The sequence below is a fragment of the Pseudochaenichthys georgianus genome, chromosome 17 (genome assembly GCF_902827115.2).
Source record: "Pseudochaenichthys georgianus chromosome 17, fPseGeo1.2, whole genome shotgun sequence".
Classification (NCBI taxonomy): Eukaryota; Metazoa; Chordata; class Actinopteri; order Perciformes; family Channichthyidae; genus Pseudochaenichthys; species Pseudochaenichthys georgianus.
Genome location: NC_047519.1, coordinates 12,538,005 through 12,561,353, shown reverse-complemented (window position 1 = coordinate 12,561,353; position 23,349 = coordinate 12,538,005). Strand labels below are relative to the sequence as shown.

Below are 23,349 nucleotides of genomic sequence, written 5' to 3'. Positions count from 1 at the left end.
AACATTTAAAACAGGCACCCATATGACCAGATGCATTATAATATGTTTATTGCGCTAATTAAATATAGTTAAAATGTAAATACAACAATAATCATCACACATCACAACGCATTTTATAATGACTCATAAGCTCAAATATAACGTGAGGATCATAATGTATGACAGTTAGTACATCGGTTATTATAGATGCAATACATAGTCATTAATGTTATAATTAAGATGAACTTTTATTAATCCCTCATGGGGAAATTATTTCTCTGCATTTGACCCATCCTAGTGTTAGGAGCAGTGTGCTGCTATTTTGAACGGCGCCCGTGGAGCAATGTGGGGAACGGTGCCTTGCTCAGGGACACCTCGGTAGCACTTGGTCTTTCGGGGACTTGAACTGGTGACCTTCCAGTTCCCAAGCTAAGTCCCCCCCCATTATAATGGGATTATAAGTGATGCTAAGTGATAATAGTTTGCTTTTCGGAAACTGAAACAAAACATGGTACTACATTTCTTTACTTAGAGAAGAAAAGAAGAGTTAAAGAAACATTTTTTACATAATTATGACGTACAATTATACTTCATGATTGTATAAAGCATTATAAATCTTGAGTGCTAATAAGTAAAGCTATAAAGCATTATAAGTAAATAATAGCAAGTTTGTTGATAACGGTTTTAAACACAGGTATCATAGAAAGTGTTGTAGTCAAAGATGTCCAAATAAAACTGTTAAAACAAAGAATCTGTAACCTTAATCTCCACCAAGACAAATTCCTGCCCTCCGCTGATATCTTCTCTCCCCATAAGAGATGTTACAAAATGAATTACCGAACAGGAATTAATTGAATTCTCACTGAACATTTAATTCAAGTGGACATGCTAGAAAGAGCAAAAGCTGGGGGAAAGAGATATCAATCGCTGGGAGAGAATATGTGACTCACTTCTCATAATTTCACCCAGCAATCTCAAAGTACTTCTTCACCTCCTCAGGGTGCTGAAGGTGTTCCTGTCCCGCACGGCCCAGAGGACACCCTACATGACCAGCTGGAGGGTGCTGCGGCTGCTGATCGTGATCCTGCTGGTGGTGCTCTGGTTCCTGGTGGCCTGGACCTCCGCTGTGTGTCAGAACCCTGAACTGAGCCCGGCTCTGATCGCCGCCGGCCTCACCCCAGAGGGCCTGCAGTTCAGCATGTGTCTGCTGGACCGATGGGACTACATGATGGCTGTCGGTAAGCAAGTGTTCTGTATTCCTGTACCTACAATGGATGTGTTAAAGGTCCCATGACATGCTTTTCCGGTTATTACCCTTGTGTGTTATATAGCTTTTTCTGCATGTAAACGGTCTGCAGAGTCACAAACCCTTAAAGTACACCCTGTAGTGAGTACAACTTTAACACAGAAAAGACCTGGCTATGCTGCCCCAGAACACCTCGTTGGAGATTTTTCTTTTTCCATTTTTTTATTTTTGGGTATAGTGACGTAGTGACCAATCCGCGGACTTCCTCACACACACACACTCCATCTTTTCTCAGCTCCAGCTCCGCAGATTTCTCACCCTGAGACGGCGGGACGCGAGGCTCGGCCTGGGCTCGGCCTGGGCTCGGCCTGGGCTCGGCCTGGGCTCGGCCTGGGCTCGGCCTGGGCTCGGCCTAAGCACACACAGACTCACAGCCATGCTGCGGGTGTGTGTGTGTGCTCGGGCTGGGATTCGCTGTGTCTCGCTGTCTCGCAGATCCCCCGCAGCAACCAGGAAACGACACCAGTAAGCCAGCTCACACTGTCCGCTCCAGCAGCGAGCCCCGCAACGTTCCGCTAACACGGCACCCAGACCCCACGCAGCATTCTCATCTGTTTGTCATTGCTGGTGTCATTTTCTGGTTGCTAACGCCATTGTAACACATAATCACTGATGTTCCGCTGTAATGGTGGTTGACTAATCAGAACAGAGTGGGCGAGCTGACCAATCAGAGCACAATGGGCTCATAGGGGGGGGGGGGGCAGGAGCTCCATCAAGCCGTTTGGGACAGAGAGTGAATACACATACTATACAGTAGGGATCACCAACTACATTTGTCCAAGGGCCAAAATGTATCCAATAGACACTTTCGCGGGCCAGCGATTTTTATATATAGCCCCGAATTTTTAAATTGTTGACTGGGGGGTGCTAGTGGAGCACGCTCAGGTACTGCGGAGCGCATAAACTTAGCAGACTCTTCACGCTAACGAAGGATCACTTCTTCTTCAGGGCAGGGAAGGCTACGCAGTACACAGGCTACAGTCCCGCGCAGCTGCTGCCTCTCTGTTGGACTCTGTTGGGGGGGGGGGGGTGCATGTACTGTGAAGTCGCCGGAGCCTCGCAGCGGGGCTACTGCTGCGGAGCACATAAGGCAGACTCTTCACGCTAACCAAGGATCACTTCTTCTTCAGGGCAGGGAAGGCTACGCAGTACCGCAGCTGCTGCCTCTCTGTTGGACTCCGGTACTGCACATTACCCACGAGACGTTGTAAAAAAAAAAAAAGAGTGTGGGGGCGAACGCACTAACCACTCCACCAACACCAGAGTCACCTCCGCCGTGCGGGCCAGATGAGAATGTCTGGCGGCCCAGATGTGGCCCGCCAGTTGATGGTCACTGCTATACAGAGATGCTGTATGAGAAACCAATGTGATTTTGGAACATTGAATAATGTAAATCTATTCTAGTAGACCTCAACAATGTTATTATGATCAGTAGAAATGGCCATGTCATGGGACCTTTTAAGAGAACTGGGTACAGCGTTGGAGGCGGGGTCCCATCACTTCCTATGAATGTTGCTCATTGGCAATTGAAGCCAAAAATTTAGCGATTCAAGGACACCAATATCAGGATCTGGGCCCATAAAACACGCCCACTTGCGTTTGGCCTAAGCTCCGCCTTCAGGTCACTCTGTCAAGACCGATCTCAGCTCAGTCAGATAAATGGAGGGAACACAACTCTGGATTGAACTTTTAGCGTATTTTACAACTTTTAGGACCTACGTAAGGGCTTTTCATGTGTTTGTAGTTGATGTAGTTAATACAAAAATATACGATAATTTACCAAAGGCTCTTCCCCAATGTAAGTCAACGAAAGCACATATTGTTGCTTGGTACTTACATGTATTACATTTTTGGTCCCACTTGACACTTACTGTAAGGAGCTTTTGGGCTTATAGCTTGGGCTTGAGGGTAGCCTGGGTAAGGCTTACATTTAGTTTAGAAAATGCATCAAGGGTCAGGTGCCTCATACCTCTACTGACTCTAATCATTTTCGTTGTCATGCTTCAAATTTTGTACTTTTCCAATACATTTTTTCTCCACCAAATGACTCATAAGTTGTGTTGCATTCTAGCCATTGTTATGCTTTGTTAAGTATTTCAAATTGTGCTGAAAACGCTGAAAGTTCTTGAAATAATGCAAAATAGTTTTTAGGTTTGGCTCATTTGAGAATGTTGATGCACCCAGAAAGGCAAAAGGTGGCAGAAAAAAGTGCAACGTCCACAAATGATGATGTAGGTCAGGGGTGTCCAAACTACGGCCCGGGGGCCAAATGTGGCCCGCGAGACATTTTGAATCGGCCCTCAGCAAATTCAAAAAGTATAATGAAATATGGCCCACAAATGAAACTTGTGCTTGTCTTATATTGTACTCCTCAAATACATATGTAAACATATATTACACAGTATTATTCATGAGTAAATAAGCCAAATATTTCAAATACATTCAGTCAATTAAAGACTGTTTTAAAAACAATTCTTAATTGAAAGAAAAAAAGCCCAATAACTTATTTACATAACAAGCTTGAAATATACCCTTCCTATTTCCTCTTATGGGCAATCTGAAGTTTCTGTTTTAAGGAATGAGTTTCTAATCAAATAAATGAAACCCTATGGAGAGTTGTGATGTAGGCTGTTTGTTTTCATGAAGCATATTCAATTAACAAGCCTACTTTACCTACATTTGATTGATCTTGCTGACTTATAACGTAACTTATGAGGCGATATACCTCTAGTGAGTGGCCCAGCCCTTCGTATATTTGTATGTATGTGGCCCTCGGGGAAAAAGGTTTGGACACCCCTGATGTAGATGAATCATTTGACTTCAACGTCTATTGGAACAAAATAAATAGTCACAGTTTGAATAGCTCAATGCTCAACATTGCATTATATTTTTGAAACTAATAAAAACTTCCATCAAGTTATCTACATTGGTTTTATTTTACTTTTTAACCTAAAGCCATTACCTGCATGTCATCCTGTCTCTCTTTAATTATTTTCTTTAACTTGCTGAAGGATCAGTAAACTTCAACACCCTTTTTTATCTCAGTTCAGTGCGGACTTATACGACAGTCGGTAAAAATAACTCCTTAGCACAAAACCGTTAACTTCCCTTGCATTTGGACGTGACATTGTATAATCTGAAGATATCATTCCTTAAAAACTGCTCCAAATGCCTTCTTTTATTCTATGATTGAGCCTCTTATAAAAAGCATCTTGAAGGTACCCTTGAGAGTTTCGGACTGAATGAACGTCTTAATGTGTTGGTTTAAATTCCTGACCTCATTGAAATGAGTTTTCAACAGTAAAGCAGCACCATATCTCACTTATTTACAGATCTCTTCTATATGGAAACTGAAGGCACTGGCAGTAAATGGATTGCTGACAAATAGAGGGTACTTTTGGAAGTCGTTCAACTGCATCTTGATATTTCCAGCGAGCATTAAGCACAAAGCATCCATTTTTGTTCGAGTGACAAATAACGTCAGACGGGAATAAACAGGTATTTGCTGGCAAATCTTGTACAAGTGTGATAAACTTCTTTGCTTTGGCGGGTTCTTTATTGGAGATCAATAGAGTCACCTCTTAAATCGAGGGATAAAATGCTCCTAAACATGCCGCTCCACTCGCCAAGAGATATGACTGTTCTGGAATAGAAGTGTTTATTCAGTGGCATGCCCCCAAAGGATAGTTTTGCTCTAAACTTGAGGTTGCAGTTGTGAATTTTGATGGCGGTGTCCATTGTTTGATTTGTCTGAAAGGTTTAGCCACAACAACTTTAAGCGTAAACCGCTGTGTATTGCGTTAACGATTGGATGATCTGATAAACAGGATGGAGCAATACTCTCTTAGAGTGTCTTGGACTGCCACCAGCATTAAATCAGGTGACACCAAGTCATGTATTTTACCATAAACATCTCAAACTCTTCCAAGAGGGCATGCCTATCTAGTTTTACCAAACAATGTCACCGGGTAAGGCAAAAAGGACACAAGTGCAGTACAAAAGAAGGGAGGCAGAAATGAAGAATTAAAAGCAAGCTAACTTAAATTAAAGCTGGTACCAAAAAACATAAAACTTAAAAAAAACAAGCATGGTTAAACAACAGGAAAGTTGGCAAACAAAAAAAGGAATATTCCAGTCACAGGAAACTTGGGAAGCTGAACCAAACTGAGGAAGACAATGACAGCAGGAAACATCCACAGGGATACATTTACATGGACAGCCAGATACAGGACTAATTGCATTGACAAGAAACAGCTGGAGTACGAAAAAATAATTCATACATGTACTTGACCCATGCTACACCTTTCCACCAAGCAAAAAAGAAAATGAGGCCAACAGTTTCTCTCTAATCCTGCCAACAGAAACCAAACCATTAACTTGACCTTCTTTGTAGAGGTATGTGATGGCCTCAGCCACACAGGGTAAACCAACTACACTGCACCCTCACCTTCAGTAGTTTTACTTCAGTGCAGCTGCAATTAACACCATACATTTGCTTTAAATGGTAAACTCTTTATTTGATTGTTTACATTACTTCAAACATTTTAGCACAGCTAACACAAGTATGTATTTGTTTGTATTCATTACTTTCTTTGGCCCTTTCTCATTTCATCAAATCCCCCTCCTCGACTCCTTGGTCCTCCGGTAGTGACCCGGAAATGAATTTTAGCGCGCCATGTTGAAGGACATCTCATTTCTCTCAATGCACTCCGAGGACCGAGCGTCGAGGAGGCTCTCTGGAGGAGCTATAACCGAGGATACACTGATGGGTCCTCCACGGTCCTCCACGGCTCCTTCGTGGATACATTTCCGGCAACAGAGATGTTTCAAAGAGTCGTGACGCACGGCCGGACTTATCTCAGCCAATGACAGCTCTGCATGCATCCCCTGGATATTATTGTATTAACTGCTTTCATCGCGACGCGATGTTTACAGTGAGAACAGCTGTGAGGTCCGTGCAGAAAGCAGAGCAGTGTGTGTAATATATATCACTCAGTATAACAGGCCTACTCTCTTTATTTGCTTTAGTTTAGTAGATATCTACAAACAAAGAGTCGATATTTTTCTAAAACCATTTAGTGCTTCACAATAAAATATTACAAAATACACAACGGCTGTAGCCCGTTTTAGGAGCTGTATGTGCGTGTGTGTGGTACAGTGTGTGCGTAGATGCAGCGGACAGACAGGTCTCAGTTGGTTTGGTGTCCTCTGCTTACTTTTAATACTTGTAAATACAACTTTTGGCCCGTAATTTATTTTCTCATTGTAGCGACCAGAGGGGAGAGGGGGGGGGGGGTATATCCAGTCTCTGATAGTGTTACGTTATTATGAGAGTGCTCTGTTTGATTCTGAAATTGTATATATTTATATAAATATATACATATATATGTGTGTGTGTGTGTCCGCATCTGTAGCCTGTTATTGTCTCATTATACCGCACTGTGAAATGAATCAAAGTAAATATATAAGTCGTCATGAACACATCTGTCCATCAGACAGAGGGCTGCTGTGCCTTCTGTCATCATTAATTAACTGCTCAGAGGAGAGGAGTTCTCATTTATCTAACCGCCTGCTGCTTCCCCTCCTCTCTCCTCGGCTCCTCCGCTCGCATCTCCTGTGGGCGGGACTAAGTATAGAGGATAGGAGTCGAGGAGGGGAGTTCGAGAAATGAGAAAGGGTCTTTGTCTCTTGAGTTACCATGTCCATTGGGGGAGGTTACTTCCTGGTTCAGCAAAGGGCGTGGTCAAGCGCTGAGGACTCATAAATACTGCAAGGAGCCAATTGGGACAGATTGGGACTAACCACCTGCTTCCATGTCAAAGGGGGGATTTGGGTTTTGTCAGTGTCCTTTGTGTATTCTGTTACTATTAATTATCCCTTGGTTTCAACTTGGTTTGGCCAAGCCACTACATAGGTTCCTTGGTTTTTCATTGTAGCATTGTTTGTTGAGTTAACACCTGTTAAGTTGATGCCATGTTTCTTTGAGGTATTTTTTGTTGACCTCTTTTATAGGCCTAGTTATTAGAAATTATTGATGTTTTTTTTGGACTTTTGGGTAAATAAAAATCCCAGTTTAGCTAAACTTCTGTGTCCTGTTGCCTTACTGCTTGGTCCCTGACAAGGTAATAACATGGTATATATATCTATGACTTTTATACCTAGGCCCTCTGACCCCCCCCCCCCCCCCCCCCCGAAGAGTTATTACGTCACACCGTATGCTTCAGCGGAATATCAAAACAGTGGCCCGGGGTGCAAAACGCATCAATGACAGCGACCCTCTACCACACAAAACAACACCATTTATATAAACACCTATCATGACAGGGCACCCACAGCCAAGTAACAATTAAAAATGAATTAAGTCGGCACGGCGGCCCACATTGAAAATGACTTAGGCCTACCTTTGATGATCAAATCACTGAAACAAAGTCCATCCTCCTGCCCTTTTGGATGAAGCACTTGATGGCGGGTCATTCAGCTGATCCTTTGCCACTCCAGGGGCCTATACTACGAACCTGGTTCAACCTAACCTGGATATGTTTGAGTTAGCTGGTTGGCCTAATCCAAAACATACGCGCTGTCGCTAAACTGTACTACGACGCTGGTTATCAAGTGGATCGCTCAAGCCAGCCGTGTCCTATCTAGTTAGGTGCGCGTTCACATGAAAGGGGTGGTATTTGGAGCATTCGACCAATCACAAACATGGAGAAGCGTACTGACAGCGCAGCGTCATACTTCCTGAATGAAAAGTGAACTTTAATACTAGTCAAAAATGAAGAAGTTAAACTTTAAACATCCATGACTTAAACACTTTATCCAGGATAAAAGCCACATAGCTGCACCTGCAAGGTGAATACAGCTGGCAAAAGAAAAAGCGTTTGAATGCGTACATCAACAGGTTTATGATATCACTGCCCCGTCTAAAACACGATCTGACTTCAATTACATTTGTCTCGAGTGTTTCGTCAACTTAATGTGTTGCTTAAAATAATACTTCTGCATACAGTATGTGACACTGTGAGTGTTGCACAGCCAGATACGGCTCAGCTGACGCAGATAAGGAGATATATGATACATTATGAAGTGATATGCCGCGGACTGTACTTAATGTACTCTGATCCGGTTACTTATGTTGTGGCCGATATTTAAGTAAGCTTTCTTAACGCTAATGTTATAATAGTCCGATTGCTCTGAAGATGGGAGGGTGATATTCTATTAATGTTCACGTTCACACAGTCGGTGATTTTTGCCGGCCGTCTTTCCTGCGACGGCAGTTTTTCTGTATTTCCTTTCTCCTGTAATATGACTTGATCGCTTTAAACTCCGCACACTGAGCTCTGATTGGTCAGCAGGCGGTGCTTTCACTGAGTTGAGCTCTTAGCCTGCAACCTAACCTGGTCCCGACCAGGTTAGCCGCTAAGCATAAGTTACCATGGAGATCTAGCCTGCTAAAAAGAGAACCAGCTTCGTAGGACCGGAAAGCCGGAGTTTCCCCTGAATTTAGCCGGCTAAGCGAAAATCCTGCTTCGTAGTATACCCCCCAGTTTATCATTGTAACTCAATCTTGAAAATGACTCGGTTAATAATTTCGCAACAATGTCATCACTATCACTGAAGTGAGCCATCATGAACGAACTTATGCTAATCATAAATCTATCGATTAGATTTATGATTCGAAAATAATAAAAGTAGGGTAGACATGTGGATATTATCAGGCTGAACAAAACGTGCATTTATCTAACAGGTTCGTTTTCCACAGACCTTATTTCCAGCTATCTTCCAAAATCCTATGGAGAAATCCCATTGCTTTTTTGTCGAGGTAATCCGAGCGCAGCTTACTTCCGGGTTTTAGGACACGTCACTGCACCACTTGCATAGACTTCAAAGCGGGCGGAACTTGTCATAAAGTCTGCGAAAATAAAGGCAAGGCACGTTTATTTATATAGCACCTTTCAACACAAGGCAATTCAAAGTGCTTTACAAAAAATGAAAGACATTAAGAAAATGGCATTTAAAATCAGTCATTAAAAAGAAAAGATAATAAAATAAACATTAAAAGAAAAATTACATGGATAAAAGTTACAGTGCAGTTTAAGATGTGAATAGTTCAATTAAAAGCAGTGGCAAAAAGAAAAGTCTTTAGTCTGGATTTAAAAGTAGTCAGAGTTGCAGCGGACCTGCAGGTTTCTGGGAGTTTGTTTCAGATATTTGGAGCATAATAACTGAACGCTGCTTTCCATGTTTAGTTCAGACTCTGGGGACAGAAAGCTGACCAGTCCCTGAAGACCTGAGAGATCTGGATGGTTCATAATTTAGCAGTAGGTCAGAAATGTATTTTGGGCCTAAACCATTCAAAGCTTTATAAACCAGCAGCAGTATTTTGAAATCTATTCTTTGACACACAGGAAGCCAGTGTAAAGACTTCAGAACTGGAGTGATGTGATCCACTTTCTTAGTGTTAGTGAGGACTCGAGCAGCGGCGTTCTGAATTAGCTGCAGCTTCCTAATAGATTTTTTAGTGAGACCTGCAAAGACACCATTACAGTAGTCAAGTCTACTGAAGATAAAAGCATGGACAAGTTTTTCCAAATCCTGCTGTGACATTTGTCTTTTAATCATAGATATATTCTTTAGGTGATAGTAGGCTGATTTAGTAACTGTTTTAATGAGACTGTTGAAACTCAGGTCAGAGTCCATGACTACACCTAGATTTCTGGCTTTATCTGTTGTTTTGAACATTGCAGACTGAAGCTCAGCGCTAACTTTTATACGTTCTGCCTTGGTTCCAAAAACCATTACCTCAGTTCTATCTTTGTTTAATTGGAGAAAGTTCTGACACATCCAGTCATTGATTTGTTCAATGCACTTACTCAGTATTTGAATTGGAGCATAGTCTCCTGGTGAAATGGTTATGTAAATGTGTGTGTCATCCGCATAGCTATGGTAACTTATTTTGTTGTTTTTCATTATCTGAGCCAGTGGTAGCATGTAGATGTTAAAGAGAAGAGGCCCCAAGATGGAGCCTTGAGGTACCCCACATGTCATATTTGTCAACTCAGATGTGTATTTACCTACAGTATAGAAACAACATTTTTTCTGTCCTTTAAGTAGGATTCAAACCCATTTAGAACTGTTTCCGAAAGTCCCACCCAGTTTTCTAGTCGGTCTAGTAATATGTTGTGGTCAACAGTGTCAAACGCAGCACTGAGATCTAATAATACTAACACTGAAGTTCTGCCACTGTCTGTGTTTAAGTGGATGTCATCGAAGACCTTTACAAGAGCAGTCTCAGTGCTGTGGTTTGGACGAAAGCCTGACCGGAACACATCGAAACAGTTATTTAAATGCAAGAAATTACTCAACTGTTAAAAAACAACTTTTTCAATGATTTTACCTAGAAATGGCAGGTTTGATATGGGCCTGTAATTGTTCCTTACTGAAGCATCTAGATTATTCTTTTTTAAGAGCGGTTTAATGACTGCAGTTTTCAGGGCCTGTGGAAAGTGAAGAGATGTGTAGCGGCCAAGATGTGTTTACTATATGAAGTAGATCTGAGGCCATGCAACGAAAAACATCTTTGAAAAATCCTGTTGGAAATAATATCAAGGCAGCAGGAGGAGGATTTCAGAAGTTGAATAATGTCCTCTAGGTTTTTATCATTAATCTGATGGAATTGTGTCATGGTGTTTGAATTGATATTAGGTGGATATTCACTTCCAACCGTTGCATTTTCATTTCCAACACGGCCATAAGCCCACCCATTTAGAAGGAAGATATGATTGGTCAATTGTACTATCATTTGACATTACTCTCTCATTGAGTTATTATAGCTGGGCCATCTGTGAATCTACAGAGGGACCAACAAGCTCTCCTGTCTTCTCATAACTCGCAGAGACGGCATGTACAGATGTAGCACTTCGTTTCAGACGCCTACCCGTGCGGGTCCGTGATCGGCACGGGGTGGGCCCCTGCTGAAAAGGAAAACCCCCCCGCAGGACTTGAAACGCCCCCTTGATAAATACATTTAATTATAATGAAACCAGCTGCAATGGATCATGGATCCACCAGGGGGAGCCGTGAAAAGCTGCCACACTGGAACTCATGTGAAATAAACAGCTGATCTACAGGTATCTGATATAGCGGATATTTGTTAAGATCCATATGTCACGGATAGGATCATATTCTGTGCTAAATAAGAGACATGTAATCATTTACTAAACATCACCATGTTTTTATTTAACAAAATAATGTTTAATTCACGTTGGCGTAAGTACAAAACCATCGCTATGTTTTTAGATCAGGAAATGCATCCAGACTCAATCAAACGATTTTCAATCATCATCCTCACAATCATGTAATGTATCATATCTTCGCGAGTTGAAAAGTATGCACTAAATGAATGTAATCCACGTGAGTTTACAACAACAAAAATAATCGCTTTGTTTTTATATCACATCTGACCAGAGGAAAATGCAGCGGCTCTCACTACCGATCATCCTAATCCCACGGGCAAACAATAATATGTACAGGGTTAATAGTTTATTGTATTATTAGTGTCTAATATTACTGGGGATTTCCGAATGGTACTGGATTTTGATTTATTGTCGTGCAATACCGAATCCACCCCGCTACACGCACATATTGCCAATTAGTTCCGCGACCCGACCCGACCCGTCGGCACAAGATCTGCAACCCGACCCGAACCCGCATAGCCTAGCCTATATATGAGTAGTGAAAACGTGCAATTATTAACACATGCAGTTGCATATTTGTCTCAAAAAGCGTGGGATGTTGGTTATTTTCTCCATCTAGGATGACACCAAAAGCCTCCCAGACGTTAGATTTCGCTCTTGAGGAAGTGTTATTGAAAATGCTGTATTCTCCATAAAGAGCTTCACCTCAGCCATTTCGAATGTGGCGCGCACAGCAGCAGATTGATGCGTCATTTTGACGGACAGGATCGTAAAACTTCTGTCAAAATCCAGAATTACCCGTCGGCCTTTACACAACTCTGACGGGGGGGGGGAGAAGCATGCTCGTGAACTGTCAATCTTACAGTTCACATGCGCCGTGTTATGCATGGCTGCTGCACCTCGCGGGAGCATGCACAGCGTAAAGCCAAACTCACAGACATTTCAATGATTTGTATGGCACAGTTAGGTTTGGAAACGGTATGATTTCTTTTTTGGAGGGCATGCATAACACGGCATAACACCGGAGCCTTGCTGCCGGGAAACTTTGGCGCTGTTCCGAGTTTGTTCTAATCTGTCAAAATGACGGACTGCTTTCAGATTGGTCCGTCATTGTTAAAACCAATCCGTCATAGACGGAAAATATTCGGTTAACGCGACCTCTGGCTTACACCATATTACATTTCACTTTCTTTTGATTCACATTCATCTATAGTTCTGAAACTATTTACCTAACCAAGCTGCTAATGTTCAGCTAGTTACTAGTTATGTATCAATTGTAAATTACAGATGTGATACATATACAAACATCCTTTGCATATTGTTAACCACAGTTAGGTTCATCGCACACACAAAGGCATTTTTTAAACAGAATTAGAATGCAACAGTTCTCCATTGTATTATTCTACACTCTCATGATCACTAATAATGTATGTACAGTCCCTAAAATGGCCAGAATCTATAACACTGTCACGCTAACAAAAGTTGCAGCTTCTCCCCTCATGTATCCGGTGAGTATCCAGAGGGCCTTCTGTGTGCACTACAGTAGCTTCCTTAATGGCAGACTCTTGAAGCAGGAGGCAGTGATGGGCACCTCACTGAGGCCAGTCTGACAGCAGGGGAGACTAATCCTGTTTGGGAAGAGGCAAAAGGATGGATCCCTGCTTAGAGAAGCGTCTGCCTCTGATAAGTGATAGACAGGCCGACACAGAGCGGGTGGGGGGGAGGTGGCAGGGAATAGGAAGAGAGGAGCCTGTGAAGTATGACGCTTGGAGGGATGTGCGAAATGAGGCAGAGGGCAGGGGGGGGGGAATTTAGAGGAAGAGAAGAAGAAGAGGAAGCTTGTGAAGGGAAGACAGCTAAGGACACGACGGAATCTTCAGAATAAGTGAAGGTGTGTGTCGTGACATAAACACAGCACTTTAAACGGACAACAATCCTTCAGTTTGGGTTTTAACACTAGTTGTGTGTCGGTGTGTATTTGTGTTTTAAGACCAGACAGGACATTAGGGATCCCTGCTGGTATTTGTGGCTGTCAGTGAGAACAAAAGCTGAAGGACAGGAAGCACCCTGCGAAGCTGCTCTGGAGGATTTTCAACAATGCTTGATACACTTGTGGAAATTAATGTAATTAATTTTTTTTTGTGCGTCACACTTGTTTCGTTATTATGCTGACAAAAGAACAAATGTCGGTCTATAAATGAATAAATCAGAACCTATTTTGTGTTGAAATGCAGAGCAAAACGGAGCAGTATTGATAACGCCAACAATAAGCAATTCATTTGAATAAGCAATTCATCTGCATTAGTTGGAATTGTTATCCTTTTCCTCTTGCAAGCAGCTCTCTGTGCATCCCGACTCATAGGCTAAGTACTAACTAATTAGTGATGATTTATGGACTGGGCCAATTCATGAATATTAATGTCCTGTAATCCCTGTAAAGGCTTTATGGACTCATATGCCAACACAGTGTTTGGCACAGTGGGGCTTGCAGTCTGCAAACATAAGCTCATAGTAAAACCTCTGACTCGGTCACTTGGAATTATTATATGGAGTACATAATAAGTGAACATATTTTAATTTTCAAACATGTTTTTTTCCTCTTGCCAAAATAAAGCTTTTTTTAATCAGAGCAGCAAATACAATAATACAAGAAGTTGCTTCAAGACATAACCTCTTGAACACAATATAATACATTATATTTAATGGTCACACATGCCGAGCACAGCACACACACAGTGACATTTGTTCTCTGCATTTAACCCATCATAGTACCTGGAGTCTAGTACTAGGAGCAGTGGGCAGCAATTGTACAGCAATGGAGTGGGGGGGTTGTCCGGTTCCTTGCTAAAGGGCACCACGGCAGGGCAAGAGGTGAACTGGGACTTGGGGCTACGGTACTTTCTGGAATAAGTTGATAACGGCGAAGAGAGCTATCTCTTTAAACTTGCCCCTGTCTCTACATTGCAGTTGGGCTGTGTGACCTTTCGTGAGATTAGGTGATACACTGTTGAGGAAGCACCTGCATTTCAAACTGTTAAAATACAGGAAACTCTCGCTGAATTTGAAACTACATTATTGCCAGAACAAAGTGTCAAGGATTCTCTCTTCTGTGTTTCATTCGGTGTGAAGTGAATACAAGTATTGCAGTGTAATTAAACAGTTGCTGTGTCTCAATTTGACACTTTACTTCCTACACTTTGTCATAAATCACACACAGCTGCTGTTCCCTCAGGTTACGATTAGTGTTCTGAGCTAGCTAGCTGCAACTTCCGTAACGTAGCTAAGATTGCAATTGTTTAATGTCCAGTGCTCCACACTCAACTTTTTGCCCATTTTGAATGTATACAGGTTCTCGGTATGTACATTTAGACAGTGAGTAAATATATTTTGCAGGTTTTCCACAGTAAGTAAGACCAAAAGTGCTGCTTTCGTTTAAAATACAAGTACAACAGAGACTCAATAAATGCTCAAAGGAAAACTTTAACTTTTCGGAGGATGAGAATCTTTTCCTGAAAGTGAGATGAGAACATCGATGCAACTTTCATTTCTGTGTGCAGAGCTGGTGATTATCTTAGATTCAAATAGGGAACAGGGGAAATAGCTGGCCTTTTCGCAGGAGGTATTTATCCGTTTGTAGTACAACACAAATCACTATTCCTAATAGTTTTAAGGAATAAAATGTAACATAATCAAGTTTATAATTATAAATATAGATATGTATAAAGCCATCAAGTTTGGTGTATAAGTGCCGGTAAGGGATAATTAGCTCTAGAGTATTAGGCAAGTAACTAAAGCAATTAAACAACCCCGGGGACAATCATTCGAGAAAACTGAATTGTTAAACCAAAAGATCTCTAGCCAATTCAAAGACAACTTCAAAGAAACATTTTACAGAAAGAAAACATCACCAGTGAACAATACAAAAAGTCACAATGAGGCACATTCGCTAATACTTAAAGTGGACCTATCAATCATGCTATATTTGAATAATATATTGTAGGGCCATACCTATATAAAACATGTCTGTGGAGTTTTTTTTCATCATGCATTTTAGCCATGCCTCATTTTGCTCTATTTGCTCTTTTCCAGCCCTGTTTTTGCAAGGGCTGATTCTGCTTTTGTGGCAGACTACAGCGCCACTTACAGGCCTGGCATATGTTCTACAGCGTCTCCAGCGCTTTCGAGCGGCAATGGCTGTGGCCGTGGCCCAACCCCCAATTCCCCTGATAGGTGGAGAGTTGCCCATATAGACGGAGCACCCCTTTTCTGACGTCAGAAAAATTCAAATCTGTATCAGCTCCGTTTCAGCCCCGTTTTTAGAGATTTGGGTATGGAGGAAAAGAGAGAGGGTTGTGTTTTCTGACACTTGGTGAGATCCCTGACACACTGGGGACACATATTCATGTATAAAAGACGTACAAAACTGCATTTTGCATGATAGGTCCCCTTTAAGAAACGCCTTTTACACGGCTCACACAGAGACGCAGCAGAAAACTGGTCACACACTGACATCCAGGCAGACAGAGAAGAGAAAAAAGTGTTTCTCAGCCCTTTTATGCAAGCCTTTATTTGGGATTGGGATCACCTGGGAGAGAGGTCGCACCTGGAGGAAGACAATCAGGGGAACAATGAGAGGGAGAAAGACACAAACACACACACAATCACACACCACGGCACGTAACAGTAACACCTGAATAAAGTGGAGATGTTTGGCTCAGAGTACAATAAAAACATTTAGTTGAAGACAGATACTCGATCTGTAGTGGAGAGTTAGAAATAACTTAGTGTTGGCACTAGTTTTGTGTCTATCACTAGGTTCACCCCGATGTGTCGGCCAGAACACCACTTAAGGCCAAAGGTCCAGAATAGAGGAGATGAGGAGCTAAGATGAGGCTTGACTTCTTTAATGATTTAGGCAGACATACAGATATGTGTGTGTGTGTGTGTGTGTGTGTTGTGTGTGTGTGTGTGTGTGTGTGTGTGTGTGTGTGTGTGTGTGTGTGTGTGGTGTGTGTGTGTGTGTGTGTTGTGTGTGTGTGTGTGTGTGTGTGTGTGTGTGTGTGTAAGGGAAAATAAACAAAATACAATTAATATAAGATAACTTATGCATACATAAATAATATACATAATATTATAAAACCTTATAGAAATAATAGTCTAGACAAGCTATAATACAACATGTCTCCCTTCACCTATAATAATAAACACATTAACACATAATGTCAAACACTCATTAATAGGGACACACAGAGGCCCTTTCTCATTTAATCAAATCCCCCTCCTCGACTCCTCGGTCCTCCGGTGACCCGGAAATGAATTTCAGCGCGCCATGTTGAAGGACATCTCATTTCTCTAAATGCGCTTCGAGCACCGAGGATCGAGCGTCGAGGAGGCTCTCTGGAGGAGCTATAACCGAGGATACACTGATGGGTCCTCCACGGCTTCTTCGTGGATGCATTTCCGGGAACAGAGATGTTTCAAAGAGTCGTGTCGCACGGCCGGACTTATCTCAGCCAATGATAGCTCTGCATGCATCCCCTGGATATTATTTTATTAACTGCTTTCATCGCGACGCGATGTTTACAGAGAGAACAGCAGTGAGGTCCGTGCAGAAAGCAGAGCATGTGTAAAATATATATCACTCAGTATTTAGGCCTACTCTTTTTATTTGCTTTAGTTTAGTAGATATCTACAAAGAGTTGATATTTTTCTAAAACCATTTAGTGCTTCACAATAAAATACACAACGGCGGTAGCCTGTTTTAGGAACTGTATGTGCGTGTGTGTGGTGTAGGTGTGTGTGGTACAGTGTGTGCGTAGATGCAGCGGACAGACAGGTCTCAGTTGGTTTGGTGTCCTCTGCTTACTTTTAATACTTGTAAATAAAACTTTTGGCCCGTAATTTATTTTCCTCATTGTCGCGACCAGAGAGGGGAGAGGGGGGGGGGGATATATCCAGTCTCTGATAGTGTTACGTTATTATGAGAGTGCTCTGTTTGATTCTGAAATTGTATATATTTATATAAATATATACATATATATGTGTGTGTGTGTGTGTGTGTGTCCCCGCATATGTAGCCTGTTATTGTCTCATTATACCGCACTGTGAATGAATTAAAAGTAAATATATAAGTCGTCATGAACACATCTGTCCATCAGACAGAGGGCTGCTGTGCCTCCTGTCATCATTAATGGACGTTTCTTTAAAATGACCGCTCAGAGGAGAGGAGTTCTCATTTCTCTAACTGCCTGCTGCTTCCCCTCCTCTCTCCTCGGTTCCCCTCCTCGGCTCCTCCGCTCGCATCTCCTGTGGGCGGGACTAAGTATTGAGGATAGGAGTCGAGGAGGGGAGTCGAGGAGGGGAGTTAGAGAAATGAGAAAGGGCCAGAGATTTGAAGTTAAGCTACCGCTAATGCCAACGTTCCACTTCTGGTCCGTGGAAAGTGGCAGCCGATGCACTTATTGTGAAACACTACAGACATGCTACTTCCGGTTAGCGGAGCAGTAAAGATCGATAATCTCTAAGAATCTCACATTTAACGCAACATAAATGTTTATCCACATGAACTACATCTTAAACATTAATTATAAAGTGTAGAACAACATAACAGGCAGTACTGTGGACAAACACTCACCTTCATTTAGGCACACAATACTAATAGAGAGGTGAAGTCCCTCCCCTTCCGGTGGGACTCATGGGACCTTATTTCGGAAAAAGTTTGTATTAAAGTCAATCGAGAGAGAAAGATTATCTTTTGATCCCGTTCGAATTGTGCCAGAAATTACACATATGATGTTTGTCAATCTTAAATAATAATTTCCATGTAAAAAAAGTCACAGTTTGTCGTAAAACTGTTGAAATATAAGACTATGAAAAATACACAACTAGAAAGACTACAAATCCCAGAATCCCGGTCCCGCATGCTGGCTCTTACGGAACCGACTAACTCCCCTTTTGTGTATGTACAGCTCTCAACATGCCCAGACTTGTAGTGATTTTCACCTCTTTTAATACTTTCCGTCTCATTCTGAAAGAAAGAAGTGAAATGTGCCAACGTGATGGCCGTCTTGGTGTGTGGTGCGAGATGGGAGATGTAGTTCATTGAGCGGTTTCACACAAAAAAAGTGTTACTTCACAGTTGTACGACACTTTTTTTTTTTTGACTATCTGAATTGAATTATCTTTTAACCTGTTAAACCCTGAGCCTGTTTTTTCAGGTTTCAGGCTCGAAAATGACATTCCCAGAACAAATGACCATATCTTCCCTTCTAAAAGGGTTAAATTAATAATCTTTTTTCTCAAAGTAATGATAAATCTGTGAGTCGGATGTAGAAAAGTCAGAATAAATATAGATGTTTTTTATTTTAAAGAAAATTCAGATTGAACATGGTAAAAAACTGTAAATTATAGTGTTCGTCCAAAAAATATTTTGTACTTATAGTGAAAACCAGGGCCGGACTGGGACAATAAGTCAGGCCGGGAATTATACACCCAGCTAGGCCACTACCAGTTTTTTGTGCCATTTAGCTGGATCTATTTGTCAATTGTTACTGCGTTGCTATAGTGATAGCCCTCTAAATCTACCCAAAAATAAACATATGGACATGGGTTACTATTTTTAAAAATGTGCAAATCTATTTAGGAACCTATGTGAACATATTTTAAGTGGGGGTGTACCTCAAATCCTATAGGGGGGTCCGGGGGCATGTTCCCCCGGTAAGATTTTTTTTTTTTTTAAATGTTGGACTTAAATGCATCAATCTGGTGCATTTTGAGGGGGAAATAAAGAGACTACACCCATATGAAACATAACTCTATACATTTAAATAATCATAAAATCATAAAAACATGGCCATAACCAATAACATACCATATCCAATATGAAAAAACATTGAAACTTGTTTATTTATTTGTTTTTGGTTCATTTATAGTTGTGAGTGTGTCTGTGCTCCTGAACCAGCCTCACCTGTCTCCCTCCTCTCCCCCCTGCTCCTCTTTGAGGCAGAAGCAAAGACTAGTTTTAGCTCTCAACAAGTTTTAATAGTTTATCTTACCTTTTTTCACCTAGTTAACGTTTTTTTTTAATTATTATTCATGCATATTTTATTAATCACTCCCTCCTCAAATGGAAATATGTGTTTACATAAATGGTGACCAAACCGTTTGAGACCCACTGAGATAACTTAGACTAAGTTAACTATCTAAGCACTCAGAGAGTAATTTACCACACCTGAGCTGTAGTTATCAGTCTCTCAGTCTGACAGGAGAGGACTCTCCTCCACCTTGTTGTTGAAAAAGCTCCTTATATCCGTTAGCGCAGATAGCTAGCACCAGATGCTAACAACAACAATACTCGTAACCGGCCGCGCGCGCTTTATCTCACTGGCTCGCGACACACATACACAAACACACACCCTCCCGAGCTTGAATGACACACAGAGACCAATCGAGGGCATTAGTATGATCTGTATGAAAGTGGCCATGTCGGCAGGCCACATCATGTAGACAGCCAGTCACCCTCTGTGAGGCAGAGTCAGACCCACATTTGCGCAGCATTGCGTTCACAATACATAAAAAAAAAAATCCTTAGGCCAGCAGGCCACTTAACCAGTTAAGCCCCATGCCCTAGTACCGGGGGCAAAACGCAACATCTTGCAAGAAACAGCGTCTGAGGGCTTCTTAACATTTAACAAACTATGAATGTGTCATACCCACTTAACGGGAAGAAACTCAGCTATCAGACAATATTAACCATTTTTAGCTAAACAAAACACAACGGTCATACCAAGCTTTTGAATTAGCCCTGAGAGAACAAATGCTAACGCACTTAGCACAGAACTCACGGTAAAATATCCTTATTACTTATTGGATCTGCACAAACACGATATCAGCTAGCAAGCTTAGATTCCACAGATTCTAGAAATATAAGTATCATCACTGAGCGATCAAAACTCGCGGCAGGGGAAGCAAACCCAGACATCACACAACGTAGCTTTACGGAGGAAAAACTGAAAATATGTCTTATTTTGTTTCTGATCAAAAGTTGTGTTCAATGGCATTAAAACAATAACAACGCTGCTGAAGGTTAATCCAATGTGTCTGTGTCACTTTGAAATGATTACTGATAATCCATCTTCATATTTATGTCAATAACGGAGATTTCATATTAGCTGCTACGAGAGTGTATGACAGCTTCCGGTTTTGGGCATTCTGGCTACGCATCACTCATTCACCAACAGTGTTGGGTGTAACGCATTACAAAAGTAACAGAGTTACAGTAATGTATTACTTTTTGCTGTAACAAAGTAATATAACGCATTACTAATGACATGTGGGTAATATACTACGCGTTACTGTAAGGGAAACTTCTGCATCAATGGAGAGTCAGGACTCAGAGAGACACGAGGAGAGTTGGAGCTTTGATGTCAAACACTGGTGTTTTATTACAAGTATCGGCCGGAGAATTTCACATCACAAGTCACAGCAGCTAGAGGTTCTGACTGCACGGGTGGGTTGCCACATAAATTCTGACCAGCCTCTCTCTCGATTAGGGTTGCCAACCATCCCGTATTAGCCGGGACGCCCCGTATTTGAGCCAAAAAGGGCGTGTCCCGTACGGGACTTTGTTTGTCCCGGACTCCTGTGTAAAGGGAAAAATAAAAAATATTTTTCTGTTTGCGCGCAATGCAGTTTGTCTGGCTGCATGCCTGTGTGTTTGTGTGCTGTATGCGAAGGGCGCTAGGACCGCTCAGTTGACAGGGCAGGCACAATGCTCGCACGTGTGTGTGTGAGATTTTCTCCGGTGGGCCGCGGGCGTGGCATCATTGTTTGTGTGGCATGTCAGCCTGTTCAGTCGTGTGGGAAAATAAGCACTGCCGGTGGAGGAGGTGATAATGAAAGAAGAGAAGAGAGAGAGGATGTGGTTCTGGGCCCTGGCCCTTCTAAAAAGAAAAGACTTGTGTCTTACAACAAACAGTGGGAAGAAAAACACAGTTGGGTAAAGCTTGTGAGCAGGGTTGCCAACTTGGGGTACCTGGCTGGAGTGAGATTTTGATATCATGGGTTTAATTACACATATGCGCACTAAATGGTTCTACTAAATGACTGCTGTCGTGTCAGCAGCGGGACCTTAGGATATATATATATATTAGGGCTGTCAAACGATTAAAAATGTTAATCAGATTAATCACATCTTAAAAATTCATTAATCATGATTAATCACCATTCGAACTATGTCCAAAATATGCCATTTATTTATGTATATTGTTGTGGGAATGGAAAGATAAATGAAAGCAGGCGGATATATCCATTAACATACAGTATGTATGTTTATTATAACATTTTTCTGCATGTCAAAATGAAAGACAACCCACACACCTATCAATCATCAAATCGTGGGGTCTTAATTCATTACGTGTTGATTTCTATCAACGGGGGAGTACTTCAGGAAAGTCGAGGGGGGGGGGGGCTAGTGGAGTACTTTGTGACCACAGTGTGTGAACGTTGTGATCAGCTGTTTTAGCGCAGTTCTCCAGTGAAGGGGGGAGTCTCCCCCCGCAGCCGGTTGGCGTAGTTTTGGCACAGACCGACGTTAACAGCAGCCCTGTCTGTGCACACGGAGACCGACTCTGTCGTCCGGTGATCTAACCGCCTTCTGGAAAAGCTTCACAAGTACGTCGGTACGCAAATGCGCTTTGTGACACAAGTGACGGTACGCATTTCAGATTACGCACATAACCTGCGTACCAGTTATGTGCACCCTTGTACCAGAGCCATATTATTACTATTATATGGCTCTGCCCTGTACTACAGCAAGAGTATTCTCCGTCGGGACTTCCTGCAACAACACCACGCCGTTATCAAAGATGTTCTATTGAGAAGACGATCACTACGTGACAAAAGTTTTCAAAACCGTGGCTACTGAAATCAATCTTACTAACTGCTGTCTGTGCAATTTACTCCGCGCGAGTTGGCAGACTTTAGTTTGCTTACTTTAACATCATTTTTCATGGTGGGGCTAAGCCATTTCTTGGTATGGGTGTAGCCTACCCCAGCCATACCCTGGCGCTGCCACTGGTGGAACGTATGGGGCGGGCCATTCTGCACATGCGTTAAATGCGTTAAATATTTTAACGCAATTAATTCAAAAAATTAATTACCGCCGTTAACGCGATAATTTTGACAGCACTAATATATATATATATACAAATACACAATATTGGACACAGACTATAAAGGGCACACAGTTTCATTCACTAATGAAAGTCAAACACATGTTTGTTTCCATTGTTTTATTGTGTGCCTGTCACGATAAGCAATTAATTGACTTATCGTACGATAAATAAAAATGAACTCGATAAATTGCCATTTACATGAGGATGTGACTGGCAGTTTGAAAGGATGTACTTGAATTATTATTATATATTATCATTATGTCATATGCTCATACAACGGTGCCGACAATATTATCGTTTATCGCAATAATTTCCCGGAAAATGTATCCAACAAAATTAATTATCGTGAGAGGCTTATACATGAAACACACACACAAACAAATATACAGACTTACTCCAAACTGCCAAATATATTAATTAACACACTCTCACTCTCATATACTCTTTGACTCTATTTTGGCCTAGTAGAACAATAAGCAGCAGACTTTTACTTTTTTATCATTTCTACTGGTTCTTAGATCTGCGCATGCGCAATACGGGTTGGCAGTTGCGAGAGAGTATTTTTGTTGGGTAATCTATGGTAGGGCTAACCCATACAGTGGTGGGGCTTAAATCAGTATTTGCAATGTAATTACATACACGCTCCCCTTGACAGTGAAACGCCACGCGTGAGGTTTAGATTATTCCCCTGTCTCAA

General features: G+C 41.8%; 1 protein-coding gene across 1 annotated transcript in view; it reads left to right on the top strand.

Moving 5' to 3' along the window:
* gpr158b (G protein-coupled receptor 158b) overlaps positions 1-23,349 on the top strand; it is a 128,015-nt gene that overhangs the window by 84,610 nt on the left and 20,056 nt on the right. The window contains exon 7 of the mRNA XM_034103614.2: positions 979-1,217. Coding sequence (XP_033959505.1) covers positions 979-1,217 — 239 coding nt within the window. The remainder of the gene's footprint in view (positions 1-978; positions 1,218-23,349) is intronic.